Source organism: Chrysemys picta, chromosome 9 (genome assembly GCF_011386835.1).
Source record: "Chrysemys picta bellii isolate R12L10 chromosome 9, ASM1138683v2, whole genome shotgun sequence".
Lineage (NCBI taxonomy): Eukaryota > Metazoa > Chordata > Testudines > Emydidae > Chrysemys > Chrysemys picta.
This window is the reverse complement of record NC_088799.1, coordinates 99,864,033-99,877,939: the sequence shown is the minus strand read 5'-3', so window position 1 is coordinate 99,877,939 and position 13,907 is coordinate 99,864,033. Positions and strand designations below refer to the sequence as shown.

Sequence of the window (13,907 nt, the reverse complement as noted above, 5' to 3'; positions counted from 1 at the left end):
ATTTTCTCTAACCTCATTTGTGGAAACAGCTGAACCATTTTGGCTGAAATTTCACACACACACACACACACACACACACACACACACACACACACACACACACACACACACACACACACACACACACACACACACCTGAGGCAGATACCCAGCATGGAAAATGTCAGCCCAAACAATTCAAGTCTAGCAAAGTTATAAGCAACAGAAAACAGGATCTTGTAATGGCAGGTGCCTACCAATCTTAAGAATAAGCAATACTAGCCCCACCTATAATGACAGAGGACCTCTCACTTTCCAAAACTCAGTTAATCTTTCACAATTAAAAATGTGGGTCCTGATCCTGTTACAGGGTCAATGGAAAAACTCTCACTGATTTCAGTAAGAGCAAGAGCAGAGCCTTTAATATTAATTTAAAAGAATCTCATGGTAATGACCATGGACTGTGATACATAAAGCATACTGGGTATTACAGTTCATACGCTCACTTATTTGTTGGTCTAATTTATACAGCTCTTTTATTGCAGGCTCTCAAACTTTTGTACTGGTGACTCCTTTCACATAGCAACCCTGTGAGTGTGACCCCCCCCCCCACTTTTACATTAAAAGTACTTTTTAATATATTTAACACCATTATAAATGCTGGAGGCAAAGCGGGGCTTGGGATGGAGGCTGACAGCTTGGGACCCCTCATGTAATAGTCTCGCAACCCCCAGTTTGAAAACCCGTATTATTGGAATGACGTATGTTTTTCAGAATGCCAAAGAGAATGCCATTTGCTAAAGCACTAAATTCAATCTGCATGATTTGGATATTATAATTTCAGTAGTACAGTATTTTTCTAGCTGCAGATCACATCTGTCATCTCTCCTCAACCCTCATTTTATTAGCAGAATTTTGTGCAGGTTAATCAAAACAAGTGATGTTATGGGAAGCAGGTGTCTAGTCCTACATCTGTGTAACAGTAACGATCGCTGACATGTGATGATAAACACAGATTTTCTTCTTCAGGTGATAATGAGGGAGAGGGATTTGAATATGTTAAATTGTAATTATGCTTGATTTGTCATTATTTAAATGAAAAAATGCATCATAAGATACTTCTCTAATTAGAGTGGGTTTGATTTTTGTTTAGCAATTTGTCCCCACCCCCAGACTTTGCTGGATCATTATACCTGACCCCCATTGACCTCGTACATGGCCCCAAGGCAACACTGTTTGAAATATGACACCATTAACGCTGGAATCCCAAATGTAATCTACAGCAATTAAGCTCTGGTCATAAACTTCCCTTATTTGGAGAAGAATCAGCAGCATATGTCACAGCTATAAAGACAAATTCAAACCTAGACTCTGCGCAAAGCACAATCAATCGATTTAGTTTAGCGCTTGATAAATCTTATTCAAAAAGCACTTTTGTATTTCTACAAACTAGTTGGGGAAAAAACTAAAACGAAAAAATAAAAGTTTATGCTAAAAAGAGGGCCTGGTAGGGTGACATTTCACTTTTATGGTTTCGCATTGCTTTCCCTAGATCACAGTAATAAGCAGGAGTGGATTAAGGCTAAGTGGGACCAAGGCCACGATAACTTTGCTAAAATGTTGTGGTCCATCTGAAAATTCAAATCCATGGCTCCTTATTAATAGATTCCAAAGCCAGAAGGGACCATCATCTACTCTCCTGTATAACACAGGCCATAGAACTACTCCAAAATACTTCCTAGAGCAGCTCTTTTTAAAATTAAGACTGGATGTTTTTCTAAATGATCAGTGATGGAAAATTCACCACGACCCTTGGGTAAATTGTTCTAATGGTTGATTACTCTCAGTTATAAATTTATGCCTTATTTCCTGTGTGCTTTGTCTAGCTTCAACCTCCAACCACTGGATCTTGTTATAACTTTCTGTGCTCGAAGAGCCCATTATTAAATATTGGTCCCCGTGTGCGTACTTTTAGACTATAATCAAGTCATCCCTTAACCTTCTCTTTGTTAAGCTAAACAGATTGAGCTCCTTGACTCTGTCACTATAAGCCATGTTTGCTAATCCTTTAATCATTCTCATGGCTCTTTGAATCCTCTTCAATTTAACAACATCCTTCTTGAATTGTGAGCACCAGAATTGGACACAATATTCCAGCAGTGGTTGTACCAGTGCCAAATACAGAGGTAAAATAACCCCTCTACTGCTTCACAATGGTCCCACTTTATGCACCTTGGGATCACATTTGTCTTTTTGGCCACAGCATCCCACTGGAGCTCATGTTCAGCTGATTATCCACCATGACCCCAATTTTTTTTCGGTCAGTGCTTCCCAGGATACAGTCCCCAATTGTGTAAGTATGGCCTATATTCTTTGTTCCTAGATGTAGACATTTAGGCGTCTTAAAATGCACAGTTTGCTTGCACCCAGCTTACCTTCTTCTGTTCCTTCTCTCTCAGAGACAGGTACAGTCCCTGGGGGCAGATGATGGGGGTCTGGTCTTCCTCACTTTATTAGCCTATAGATATGACTGCAGGACTCATGCATTTTCACTCCTGGTTCCCTCTTCCACTTGATGCACATGGTTGCACCTCTATAGACAGCCTCATCCTCCCTGCTTTGGGTGGATGCCTTGATATGGCCCTCCTAGGTTTTGAACCTGCACCACTCGTGCAGGAGCCATCTTTTGTTCCATGATTCATTGCTGTGTCAGGCCCGCTGAGAGTATTAAGCCAAGCTTCCACGGACTTGGAGCATAAGTTAAGGGTGCAGGGGGGAACCTATGGGAACCCCCTTGTGAAATCTCAACGTAAGGCTCTTTGGTTTGCCAGCTGCCGTTCAGAGCATGGACCCAGACTCACAAATCTCTGAAAGATTTAAAATCCTTGGTGAATGTGGATTCTGTTTTGCAGAGCAAAAAGCGTTTCCTACGAGATGTCATTCTGATTGTACCCCCTGGAGTTATTGTGTTGAATAATATCTCTGGCAGGAGCCATTTGACTCATCCTGCGTAAGTTTTACAGGCCACAGGATTATAAGGGAGAAATATAGTTAGACAAAAATTTTCTTCCATTACTGCAGTCATCATGAAACCAGAGATCGAGGTTTGTATTAGCGAGATGTGGATTTCAGAGAGCTCAGGTTTATTTTAGGACTACAATATACCTAAGAACATCGAGATTTCACATTCCCCTGTGGTACTGGGGGATGTGTTCTCCACTGCCTTCTTTTGCCTTGTCACTGTAGAGAAAAAAAGCACAGCACTTTCCCTTAGGGTTCCTCTACTTGCGTTATTTTTCAAGGGATCTTTTTTCTTTTATCTTGAGGTTTTGGGATTTGATGGGATTTTCTGGCTTCTTCTCGTCCATATACTGTGTGTGTCAAACAGCATTTATGGAAAGGGTTAAGCGTGCCCTCTGGTCGAAGGCCTGTATACCGAGCTTCTACATTTGGGTTTGTCTTGTAGTTGGTTGATTCAGAACTGAGGAGTGAGGACATGACAAATTTGTTCCAAATAGCGGAGCAGCAAATAATTATTTGGTCAGCTCAAGTGACTGTCCTACTGCAGTCTGCTGGAAGAAAGTACCTTGGAGTCTAGAGGAAGGGAGAAAATGGAGGTAGAGCAAATGAGACCTTTTCATTCCAGAAGTGCAGTGGCCCCTCTGGAGCAAGAGGTCTGAGTAAACAAAAGCAACCCCCAAAGCACATGCCTCACTATACCACAATATCATGATCCATCAAGTACTGTGTGAAAAGGTGTCTGTTTTTTTTATTGCACCCTAGTACAGGCTGGGAGCAGCAACAAGAAGTTAGTCTCTTTGTTAGGGTTTGGGTTACAAGAGCAATATACTACAAAAGGACACCTGACTCCCCTGACATCTGACAATGCCACAAACAAGGGTGTGGACTGACTGCTGGACTATGCTGTAATACTTGCTCTGGGGTGGCCTGTACACCATTATGTCTTTCCAACCATCCATCACACTGTCTGGTGGACTGGAATAAGGAGAGCCAGTTCTTTGCCAATTCTGAGTGAATTGGCTCCGCTGTTATTACAGACATCTCATTCCTAAAAGTACTGTTTCCCACTTGCAGCAATTTTTGGAATATACTGAAAACATGGACACACACTCAAGAGGAGTGGACGTCAAACTGGACAAGAGCAGGAAGGGGTTAATGGACAGACTCTCCTGAAGACAGGGGCTGAAGCTGGCAGTAAAACCTTCCAGTGCTATCAAGGCTGGAGGATATGAGAAGGGAGCAAGGGGACCCCAGAATAGGATTCCTGAAAGAAGGATTTTGAGTCTGAGGCAGTGAGGACCCAAGAAATGGCTGAACAGCTCGGAGCATGGAACTCTAGGAGCAGCCAAGCTAGGGGAGAAAACTGGAATCTGGATTTCATGTTGTCTGAGGCTATGTCTAAACTTACAATGCTATAGCAGCACAGCTTCAGTGTAGACACTCACTACAGCGACGGGAGGGATTTTCCTGTCACTGGAGTTAATCCACCTCCCTGAGGGTATGTCTACACTTTAAATACGAAAGTGGCACAGCAAGAGTGCTCCAGTGTAGACAATACCTATACCAACGGGAGAGCTTCTCCCATCAGTGTAGGTAATCCACCTTCCCAAGAGGTGGTAGCTAGGCTGATGAAAGAATTCTTCCATTGACCTAGCTCTGTCTACACTGGGGGTTAGGTCAGCATAGTTACGTCTCTCTGGGGTGTGGTGCCGATGTAGGTTCCCAGTGTAGACCAGCCCTTATTGTTAATTTTATTTGTTAATAAAGTCAGACCTCAAGAAGAGATGAATTTTGACTCTACACAGAGTGCATGGCCTATGCCTTAGAGAAAATGGGGGGAGAGGGCGGGAGTGAGTTTAAAAGATTTCACAAAATACCAGCTCCAGGGAAGAAACAATCACTGAAGCAGAGCCACTCAGTCAATATACATCAAATTCAGTACTCGCGGGCTCCAGCCCAAGCCTGAATGTCAATACTCCAATTTATAGCCCTGCAGTCCAAGTCAGCTGACACAGGCCAGCTGTGTTTTATTGCAGTGTAGACATACCCTACATTACTCTTGCTCAGGGCGAGAATGCCAGTCTCTGAATTTCCTCTGAGTGGAAAGAGGCATCAGAAAGTTCAAGCAGAGCAGTGCAATTGCATCAGTAAGGCAAAGTGTTGTGAGTGTTCTTTTTTTTATATATAAAATCAATACCACCGTGCAATGCATCTACAGTGATTCAGTTCACTGCCATTTTCTGTTGAACATATGAGTTTGTATCATCCATTTTGCTCTTGTTTGGCTGATGATGAGGCAGGTTGCAAATGAAATACAAAGACCTATCTGGTTTGACAAGGTGATTCATTTCAAGGATAATTAGCTGACTAATTCTCAGCTCTCTCCATTTGGAAAATAACAGGAAAGCTGCCCAAGCGTATATGATGGGAATCCTTTATGCCATGTTATCATTAAACATTCAGAGGCCATTCTCTACTGCATGTTAGCCAGTTACCTCTTTGTAGTCAGAAAAGTCTCCTCCTGGAAGCTAACATTTCAGTTTAGCCAAGTCAGAAGCAAACATAGATTTCAGTGTGCGTTCTAATTGGAATGCAATATTCTCCAAACTTCTCTAGCATTTTCCTGATGAATGGCTCCATGCTACCTTTCACCAAATGGGGCAGAGGTGGAGGGGGTTACAGAAGAGAGAATTATCTGTGCTGTATAACATGCTGTTCCCTGAGACGTCCCAGAAGCCCTTCTACAGCCACTCCGTAGGATTAGGCTTCTGTTGCTGTGGGGGAGAGAGTGGGCTGGGGAGCAGCATCTCTCCAACATATGTTCTCCTGGGGACCCAGCAGGTATTCTGTCAAATATCCATCAGGGGCTTAATGCTGCTTCTCATTCCCAGTCACACCCAGGGATGGGAGCCAATGGCATCATAACTCCCAAAGGAGTCTTTGTCAAGAGGAAAGGGTGGATGGGCAGCACCCTGGACAGACAGGCACTCCAAAGACATTCCTTCCTCTGGGTATCCTGGGATCTTTAGGGTTTGGAGACCTCCCTAATGAGCCCAGGAGAAAAGAAGGCTGAGGGGAACCTGAGAACAGTCTTTAAGTATCTCAAGGGCTGTTATAAAGAGGCTGGTGATCAATTGTTCTCCATGCCCACTGAAAGTAAGTCAAGAAGTAATGGGCTTCATCTGCAGCAAGGGAGATTTAGGTTAGATATTAGGGGAAAATGTGTTACTATTAGGGTAGGTAAGCTCTGGAATAGGCTTCCAAGAGAGGTTGTGGAATCCCCATCACTGGAGGTTTTTAAGAAGAGATTGGACAAATGCCCATCAGGAATGGTCTAGGTTTACTTGGTCCAACCTCAGCACAGGGGACTGGACTTGATGATCTTTCAAGATCCCTTCCAGCCCTACATTTCTATAAAATGCCCCCCCACCCGGGTTAGAAGGGGATATCAGGGGTGAAGTGTATATATATTTTTTTCTGGATCTCTTATTTCATCTCCCCACAGGAATATAGGTTTAAAAGAAAACACTTAACAGCTTGGTGGCCAGAATGGAGGGAGAAAGTCATAATGTATGTGATAATACATACTAAAAACATGTTATAATGATCCAGTTTTATTGTTCTTTAAGATAAATACTGACCTTGGATTTGTTTCTGTCAACAGTCTCCTTTTGGGTCAATAAATCATAGAATCATAGAACTGGAGGGGACCTCGAGAGGTCATCTAGTCCAGTCCCCTGCACTCATGGCAGGATTAAGTATTATCTAGACCGTCCCTGACAGGTGTTTGTCTAACCTGCTCTTAAAAACCTCCAATGATGGAGATTCCACAACCTCCCTAAGCAATTTATTCCAGTACTTAACCACCCTGACAGTTGGGAAGTTTTTCCTAATGTCCAACCTAAACCTCCCTTGCTGCAATTTAAGCCCATTGCTTCTTGTCCTATCCTCAGAGGTTAAGAAGAACAATTCTTCTCCCTCCTCCTTGTAACAACAAATCTTCTGGTTCACTTCAAAGGAAGTCAGTATCTGCTTATTATCCTGCCATCTGCTACATTTTCATTATCATTCCTGTGTTGGTTGGTTCATTGTCATTGCAAATTCTCCTGTGATGGTGCCAGCCAGAATGGTGGTGGCTGGCATCAATGGAACTTGCCCAGCTGAGATTTCCATAGATTAGGCATTGAAGGTGTTATTTATTCTGTACATGCCATGATCACACTAAGGAATAAGACTCAGATATCACGGTGATGGATGCACACAGGTATGCAAACCCATGAAAAAGAAATGGGCTTATTGCAGCCAGTCCTGAAGCCAACTTATCATCCTTTTGCCACAGAAAGTCTGATTTCCAATTTGGTCCAAACTTTGCAGTTCCCCATTTCTCTCCCTTATGTAGTCCAATTATCCCTGGAGTAATCAGCACCACCTGCACAAGTATGTTCCTCAGTGTGGGGGTGCTGCTGCAGTCCCTGTAGTAAGAATAGTCCTCTGTTGTATTGGTCATTGCTGAAGTTTAGTCTCTTTTACAGTAGCTTTTCTCTTGTATATTCATTTTGCTTCTACAGATTTTTTACATCTTTTATTTATCTTCTCAACAGGCTCAGAGGAAGCATCATCAACAGCTGCTACTACATCATCTCCACCCACATCTACTAATGGTAGCACTCCAAGTATGTGCCTTTCTTGAAGCAAAGGCTGTAAATGTTAAAGTGATCAGATCATCACTGATAAGTACCTGATTCATGTTACATCCACAGTAACACAGATTTTTTAAAATGTCAATTTATTATTGTTTCAAGTAAAAATGCATATGATTTTAGATAGCATGTAATGAAAAGTGAAAGATGTCCCTGGTGTTTTCACTGGTGTGAAATTAGTACAACACAGTGGTAAGTTGGGCTAATATCAATAGATGTTACACAAGCTCAGCAGAAAGAGAGACCTTATATAACACACACAGTGCCAAATCTTCAGCTAGGGTAAATCAGTGTAGCTCCATTGGGCCCGCTGTTTTCTGCGGTCAGAAGCCTGATTCAGCACTGGATTATTCTAATTTTATGCCAGTCTCATTCTATTTAAATCAATGGGTGACGCAGGCATAGAACTGGATCAGCACAGTACTGACCGGGCGCCAGAAGAGCAAGGAGGACACAATTTATGATAGAAAACATAAAGTAAATTCGTTGGATATTCCATAGTGCCATTACATGTATGTTATGCAGTCTGTGTTTGGTTACAACATATTGGGGTGTGTGAAAAGTTATCCTGAAATCTTCAACTCATGTTGGCCTTAAAAAGTAATTCCTAAATGTTAATTATTTGCCTGTAATGACATGAGTTGGTTTTCTCCAAGTTATTTTTCCCTAACAAGATTTGTTAGTACAAAGGGGCTGATCCTGCAAAGTGCTGGTCAGCTCCAAGAGTTGATTTCAGCTGGGGTGGAAGATGCCCAACACCGCACAAGATCAAGCTTAAAATGGGGGAATCCTGGTTGCAGCCAAAATGTGTCTGCATTTGAAGGTTATTATATTTGGATGAAGATGTATTTCAAAATGTTTTGCTTTCATAGCTTTCACTGGAGATGCAACAACTGAAGATATGACCACAGCTGTTCCTGGATATACTACTATACATTATACAACCATATCTGTCCCTGAGCCAACAGACATGACAAGAGCCGAATCCTCTACTACTGCTGCAACACCTCAAGCACCCGAGACCACATCAATGGTTAACCCAGATGGGACCACACATACACTCCTATCCTCTTCCACAACATCAACGCCCAGTACCTCAGTTACCGTGCCCGGGACTACGCATCCATTGATATCTGCTGGGACCACAACTTCACCCACTTCCTCTTCCACAACATCAACACCCAGTACCTCAGTTACTGTGCCCGGGACTACCCATCCATTGATATCTGCTGGGACCACAGCTTCACCCACCTCCTCTTCCACAACATCAATGCCCAGTACCTCAGTTACCGTGCCCGGGACTACCCATCCATTGATATCTGCTGGGACCACAGCTTCACCCACCTCCTCTTCCACAACATCAATGCCCAGTACCTCAGTTACCGTGCCCGGGACTACCCATCCATTGATATCTGCTGGGACCACAGCTTCACCCACCTCCTCTTCCACAACATCGACACCCAGTACCTCAGTTACTGTGCCCGGGACTACCCATCCATTGATATCTGCTGGGACCACAGCTTCACCCACCTCCTCTTCCACAACATCAATGCCCAGTACCTCAGTTACCGTGCCCGGGACTACCCATCCATTGATATCTGCTGGGACCACAGCTTCACCCAAACCTAATGAGACTGTTCCTACCTCCAAACCTGGTGAGGCTACATCACAACCTATTGTAACTACATCTACCACTAAACCTACTAGTATTTTGCCTGTTTCCAGACCAACAGTGACAACCTTATCTACAGATACCAAAACCACATCCAAACCCTCCAAGTCCACATCTGTATCTACACCTGATCTGTCCACTACAGTAAAATCAGATAAAAAAGGTATGGAATTTGCATAATGTTCTGTGGGTAAAGAGTAGTGGACTATACAGAATGCCAGATTTCATCTAGGCTTCTACATTAAACCATGAAGAGAAACGCCCCTTCTAATGATCCAGCCCCAGTAGCAAGGAAATGAGATGAGATGAAAACCCTGATAGTTCTTAGGCACTGTTCAGCCAGCTAAGAGCATCACATTTAATCCACAGTATACAATATTTTTCTTTAAATGAATGGAAACATGACAACCTGTTTGACAGAGTTTTTCTTTTTGCAGGCTCTCACATTGTTGTCCCTACAGATTCATTGTGGGCACAAATTAGCAAGTCATGACTGTTTGGGCTTGTTAGTAATTAGCTGCCTAGCTACCTGTTTGTTTAACTTAGGTGGTTAACAAGTGATGCTTCCAGCTGCAGTTCATTGTTGGCTAAACAAATGCAGCTGTAGTTGTCTCCCCATGATTATCTGGCTGTTAATCCCAGCCAAATACATATATACATTTTGACTACATATAGTATGCCTAATATGTTGAGATTAACTATTTTTCTTAGAAAAGCAATTTAAGCAGCTCCCTGATGTAAATTAGCCAGAAACCCTCACAACTGCTATATATCTAAGAGCTAGATTGGGCCTTTAAGATCAAATATATAGAAGTGAAAAGGTAAACTGTATATCTTCCAACTAGCACAAAACAGAGCAATCTATCATCTGTGAAGGCTTTTTTCTCTCTCATATTGTGCATCTTCCCTACAATGTAACCCTAAATGAAAAGGACTATTATTTTTTATTAGAGAGACAAGCTGAGAGAGGTAATAATCTTTGATTGAACCAACTTCTGTTGGTCAGAGAGACAAGCTTTCAAACTACACAGAGCTCTTTCAGGTCTGGAAAAGGTACTCAGAAGGCATGTCTACACAGGGATTAAAAAACCCACGGCTGCCCAGTCAGCTGACTCGGGCTCATGGGACTTGGGCTCCAGGGCTGAAAAATTGTTGTGTAAACATTTGGGCTTATGCCTGAGCTGTGTGGAACCCTGCCAGGGTTGAAGGTCTCAGATCTCGGGCTCCAGCCCGAGTCCGAATGTCTACACAGCAATTGTTAGCCCCGCTGCCTCAGCCCAAGTCAGCTGACCTGGCTAGGCCCGGGTGTCTCAGCTAAATTCAAGGTGGAACTGATTGTTTAGCATACGTAGTTAACACATATTTCAAGGGACCATTCAATGTGAAGTGGCCCGTTAACACCTCTCCAGTCATAGGGGAGAAAGGGGGAAAAAGCTGGGGGAGGGGTAAATTGGTTATAGATTGGTAATAAACCATAGATCTAGTATGTATTCAGTCCATGACTTTAAGTGTCTAGCTGAGTTATGAATAACAAGGAGTCCAGTGGCACCTTAAAGACTAACAGATTTATTTGGGCATAAGCTTTTGTGGGTAATGTAAGCTCCCCTACTTGTCTTTTGAAGGTGTTGTGCAGATTTCCTTTGAGGATGAGGACCAGCAGCTCAAACACTAGAGGGGGATGGCTGAGTTACTGCAGAGAATTCTTTCCCAGGGTCTGGCTGGTGTGTCTTGCCCCATGCTTAGGGTCTAACTGATCGCCATATTTGGGGTTGGGAAGGAATTTCCCCCCAGGTCAGATTGGCGGAGACTCTGTTGGGGGGATGGGGGTTGGTTCAACTTCCTCTGCAGCATGGGTCACTTGCAGGTTTAGTGTAAAAATCGTGGATTCTCTGTAATATGATGTCTTTAAATCATGATTTGAGGACTTCAGTAACTCAGCCAGAGGTTAGGGGTCTGTTATAGGAGTGGGTGGGTGAGGCTCTGTGGCCTGCGATGTAGATAATGATGGTCCCTGCCAGTCTTAATGTCTATGTCATTTTGTAAAAAGTGTTCACCCACAGGTGACAGCATTTGTCTTATTTTTTTCCTCTGAGTTCATTCAAGAATGTAGTGATTGTCTCCTTTCAGCCACATAGCTGAAAGTTATTGGGGCATTTAGTGTGCTGGAGAAGATACAGTAGAGCCTCAGAGTTACGAACACCAGAGGTATGAACTGACCATACACCTCATTTGGAACTGGAGGTATGCAAGCAGGCAGCAGCAGAGACCCCCCCCCCCCCCAAACCAAACACGGTACACTACTGTGTTAAATGTGAGCTACTAAAAAAATAAGGGGAAAGATTTTTTTGTTTCTAAAAAAAAGGTTTGACAAGGTCAGGAAACTGTGCTTGTTTCATTTAAATTAAGACGGTTAAAAGCAGCATTTTTCTTCTGCATCTTGAAATTTAAAAAGCTGTATTAAGTCAATGTTCAGTTGTAAACTTTTGAAAGAACCATAACGTTTAGTTCAGAGTTATGAACAACCTCCATTTTTGAGGTCTTCACAGTGCTGAGGTTCTACTGTACACCACATGCTTTGCTAGGCATGTGTAGCACCCATGGATCTTAAAAGGTGTGTTGTGGGGGCTGTTGATCATCACAGCAGTGGAAGTATGTCTACAGTTTTGCAGCTATTGTTCTGGCAGGGTCTGGTGTTGCTTTGAGTTGGTGTGTCCTGGTTTGTGGGGAGTTTGCTTCTGATGATAAGCTTGGAGAGGTTGGGGGCGGGGTGTTTGAAGATCAGAAATGGAGGTTCAGGAAAGATTTCTTTCAGGATGTGGTCCCCATGGAGGATGGGTTGTAGTTTGATGATCCTTTGCATCAGTTCCACTGTGGGATGTAGGTGACAACTTAGGGGCTGGTGGTCAGAGGGGGGTTTATTTCTGTATTGAAGCAGGTTCTCTCAGGGTACTTGTAGGTTGCCTCATGGAACAGGCCACCCTTCTCTGGGGGAGTGTCCTTGTTTGGTGAAGGTTTTTCTAAGAGTGTCAAGCTGTATAGCCCAGACTACATATATTACCATTTATTATTTGTATTACAGTAATAGCCAGGGGCTCCTCTTAGAGATCAAGTGTAGCAGATGCAGTAAAAACAGAGTAAAATTACAAGCCCTACTTCAAAGAGCTTATAGTTAAAGGCCCAGATCCTGCAATAAGCGGTTTCTGGGCAGACCCCTGCATCCAGGCACAGCCTCAGTGAAGTCAATGGGGATCTGTGCACCCACAGGAGACTGACCACTCAGAGCTTATTGCAGGATCAGGCTCTGAGTCATAAGGGGAATTAGGTACCCAACTCCTGTTGACTCCAGGACTGCCCAACAGTTGACAAACAGACAGGGATGGGAGGAGGCAGGGATACCAACATATTTTTATGCCGACTACAAAATACAGCTCCCCTTATTTTCCATTACTACAGTTACATTCTATGACATCAAAATGAACTTTTCTCTCTTCTACGAAACTCAGAGAACTCCTGATTATTATGATGCAAACAACCTTGCTAAAAACTGGGTAAGTAGATCCCCCCCCAACCCATTAAATTGTGGATAAGTATCAGGGGATAAGGGCATCTGAAAGAACAATATGAACTCCCAGGGCAAAGCGCAGAGAACTGTAAACGCTGTTAATAAAAACAACAACATTATAGAGTTTCATAATCATGTTATCTGACAGATTTTTCATGAAGAGACACAGTGGGAGAGGTAATATCTTTAATTGGACCAACTTCTGTTGGTGAGAGGGACAAGCTTTTGAGCTATATAGAGCTCTTCTTCAGGTCTGGGAAAGGTACTCCTAGCATCACTCCTAAATGGAAGGTAGAGCAGATTGTTTAGCATAAGTAAATATTGTAAGATACCATTCAAGGTAGAGGAGTCTGTCAACACTTCTGCAGTCATAGGACTGAAAGAGGGGGTTAGTGGGTCACAGATTATTGTAATAAGACATAAACCCAATGTTTCTGTTCAGTCCATGATTTGTTGTGGCTGGCAAAGTTATGAATTTAAGCTCCCAGGCTCATCTTTTGAAAGGGTTGTGCAGGTTTCCTTTGAGGAGGAGGACTGACTGATCAAGCTATATCAGACTTCTCTGTGAGGAGTGTTCAGAGGTTAGAATTAGAGTTGGTCAAAAAACAGGATGAATGTTAACATGGGTAAAAAATTTTGCAACTATTTTTCAAAAACATTGAAACTATGAATTTACAAAAAGAAGAACAGGAGTACTTGTGGCACTTTAGAGACTAACAAATTTATTAGAGCATAAGCTTTCGTGGACTACAGCCCACTTCTTCAGATGCACCTCTAGTTAAAATATTGACCCGAGTTAATGAGAAACTTGTTTCTTTTACAGTTTAATGCCAGATTTCCTGAAGGTGAATGTGTTGTGACAAATTATTATGTAACTGCAGGCAAGTAAGTACTTGACTATAGTGTTTATTTACTCCACAACCTAACCTCAACTTTGGGAGAGTTTGTAATCAGGATCCTGACTGACATTTCA

At 42.8% G+C, this 13,907-nt stretch overlaps 1 protein-coding gene across 1 annotated transcript in view; it reads left to right on the top strand.

Moving 5' to 3' along the window:
* Positions 1-13,907, top strand: part of ADGRG4 (adhesion G protein-coupled receptor G4) — a 68,738-nt gene that overhangs the window by 16,420 nt on the left and 38,411 nt on the right. Inside the window, exons 4-7 of the mRNA XM_065556734.1 lie at positions 7,602-7,673; positions 8,573-9,535; positions 12,826-12,920; positions 13,758-13,819. Coding sequence (XP_065412806.1) covers positions 7,602-7,673; positions 8,573-9,535; positions 12,826-12,920; positions 13,758-13,819 — 1,192 coding nt within the window. The remainder of the gene's footprint in view (positions 1-7,601; positions 7,674-8,572; positions 9,536-12,825; positions 12,921-13,757; positions 13,820-13,907) is intronic.